The following is a 2,144-nucleotide window of genomic DNA, read 5'->3' as shown; positions in this document are numbered from 1 at the left end:
ACTATTATTATCATATGATGATGATGAATATTATTATTACTGTCTTCTAGCGATCTCATGTTTAGGTTTATTATTATCATTAACCGTTCCAGGATGTGATACCATATCCATCTGTTACATAATGTTCTTTGATTATGATTTTCATAAAGATATATCTTACATAATGAGTTCTTTCTTCTTCTTGAGAGGAGAACGATGAAGATGACGATCCAGATAACTTACGATTGAAGTCTGATACTGGACGACGATCGACTGGTATTGAATCTTTACTGTATTGACGAAAATACCTAATAATAATAATCATATATACATGATATAAGATTATCAAATACTACTACTAAATACTGCTTACTCTCTAGTCCATGGTGATAGACGAAGATCATTTTCTGCCATATATGCAGCAATACTAAGTATTATTAATACCACATAATCATACTATTATTATTACGATTCTGTAGGTAATAACTCTTCTGGTTGATATTTAACTTTAGGCATTGGTATTGAATAGTTTAGATAAGGTGATCCTTCTTCAAAAGTATGAAATTGTACCTGTATTGTACTATTACTATTACTACTACTCGTCTCATGTATATTATTAATATCATTATTACAAGCATCTTGAAAATAGCTCTACCATTCTGTCTACCTTCAACACTCCTTGTTACAAATGATTTACCATCTCTAAGATCCTCAACATAGTATCTACTATCATTATATCATCAATACAACAATCATCAACACTTCATCATTACTACTACATTATATCAGACTTAGGATCACCAGGTAATATAAAATAACAATGCAGTGAATGTGCAGAGTAGGATGATGTATTAACCTAATATGAAAATAATGATAATTATTATAGTTATTACTGAATGAGTAGCAGCAACTAAAGCTTGTCCTATAACTTGACCACCAAATACACCTCTTGCAGCTCTTGGACGCCATAGCTTATTCTTATCTAACAATGGACGTCATACTAGACAGTAGTAATAATAATAGGTATTATTATTATTACTACCAGCTATGAACAAACGTGTATCGATCTTCTTCAGAAGCAATGATTCTTCAACTACCATCGGCATCGGCACTATGGTACCCACAAATAAACCACTATTATTATGTGCTGTTACTACTACCAATTCATCTCAACATAATAATCATATCTTGGTCTTAATGGAAACACTGATGATAACGATAATTACTACTACTGAATCGATACTAACGATCATCAGTTTATTATCATCATCATTATGAATAGACGCATTAAGGATGGGTAGTAGCTGCTGCTGCTGCTTGTTGTTGTTGCTCTTGAGCTACTTGTTGATTCTTCTCAGCAAACCTTGTACCAACTCTTTGAGAATACGTCATATACTTCCCAACACATCGTTTAATACAATCAGTCTAAAAGAGAGTCAAGACATGGTCAGTATTGATCATCACCATCAATAGTAATAGTGGTATTATTATTACTACCTCTTGGAAATCCAACTTCTTAGCTCTGAAGTTCTGTATACATTCATTGAAGCAACGCTCTACCAAACCATTATAGGTCTGTAACGATTCATTAACCTAATAATTATCACTTATATCACACATCATCATCATCGATACAACTATTCATTATTATCATTACCTGCATATCCTGCATCTCTTTATTAACTATAGCTTGATCAGTGGATGTTAGATTACCAAGGCTAGGTAAGGAGGCCATAGTGATATCAACAACAACAACAACAATACTACTACTACATGACGATGATGATAAAGGAATAAGAGTAGTGATAAGAGGTAACTAAACCAGCATTATTAATAATATGGATACTAATTACTATTTCGTTATGTTCTTTGATTTTTTATACGTAAACTTCGCCTTACTTCATACACTCTATCAGTATCATCAATTACCTTCTTATCCATAACATATGACTGAGGATAAGAATAACAACAATAATAATACTAATATCACTACTAACATAACAACAACATACTCACATAATTATAATCATTATTCCTACCTTCAATATAGTATCATTATCATCATCTTCATGATCATGATCATGAATAGCCATCCTTCCATTTTTACTCTTTACGTTAGCACTCTTGATAAGACTACTATATATATATCATTATAATTATTATGA

At 31.6% G+C, this 2,144-nt stretch overlaps 3 protein-coding genes across 3 annotated transcripts in view; 1 reads left to right on the top strand and 2 right to left on the bottom strand.

The window, feature by feature from the left end:
- Pmar_PMAR005675 (hypothetical protein) overlaps positions 1 to 122 on the top strand; it is a gene marked incomplete at both ends in the record, with an annotated part of 608 nt that extends 486 nt beyond the window's left edge. Inside the window, one exon of the mRNA XM_002777486.1 lies at positions 93 to 122. Coding sequence (XP_002777532.1) covers positions 93 to 122 — 30 coding nt within the window. The remainder of the gene's footprint in view (positions 1 to 92) is intronic.
- Positions 123 to 266: 144 nt separating this feature from the next.
- Positions 267 to 1,085, bottom strand: Pmar_PMAR005674 (conserved hypothetical protein; the record flags this gene model as incomplete). The annotated part of the gene is made up of 5 exons (XM_002777485.1): positions 267 to 287; positions 612 to 702; positions 759 to 835; positions 873 to 961; positions 1,022 to 1,085. The coding sequence occupies 5 exons, from the start codon at positions 1,083 to 1,085 to the stop codon at positions 267 to 269; spliced, it is 342 nt and encodes a 113-aa protein (XP_002777531.1).
- A 181-nt stretch (positions 1,086 to 1,266) lies between these two features.
- Positions 1,267 to 1,714, bottom strand: Pmar_PMAR005673 (conserved hypothetical protein; the record flags this gene model as incomplete). The annotated part of the gene is made up of 3 exons (XM_002777484.1): positions 1,267 to 1,404; positions 1,477 to 1,572; positions 1,637 to 1,714. 3 exons carry the CDS (start codon positions 1,712 to 1,714, stop codon positions 1,267 to 1,269), a joined length of 312 nt encoding a protein of 103 aa, XP_002777530.1.
- Between the last annotated feature and the right edge of the window lie 430 nt (positions 1,715 to 2,144).

The sequence above is a fragment of the Perkinsus marinus genome (genome assembly GCF_000006405.1).
Source record: "Perkinsus marinus ATCC 50983 genomic scaffold scf_1104296951626, whole genome shotgun sequence".
Lineage (NCBI taxonomy): Eukaryota > Perkinsozoa > Perkinsida > Perkinsidae > Perkinsus > Perkinsus marinus.
The sequence above is the reverse complement of the archived record's forward strand: the minus strand, read 5'-3'. Positions and strand labels throughout refer to the sequence as shown.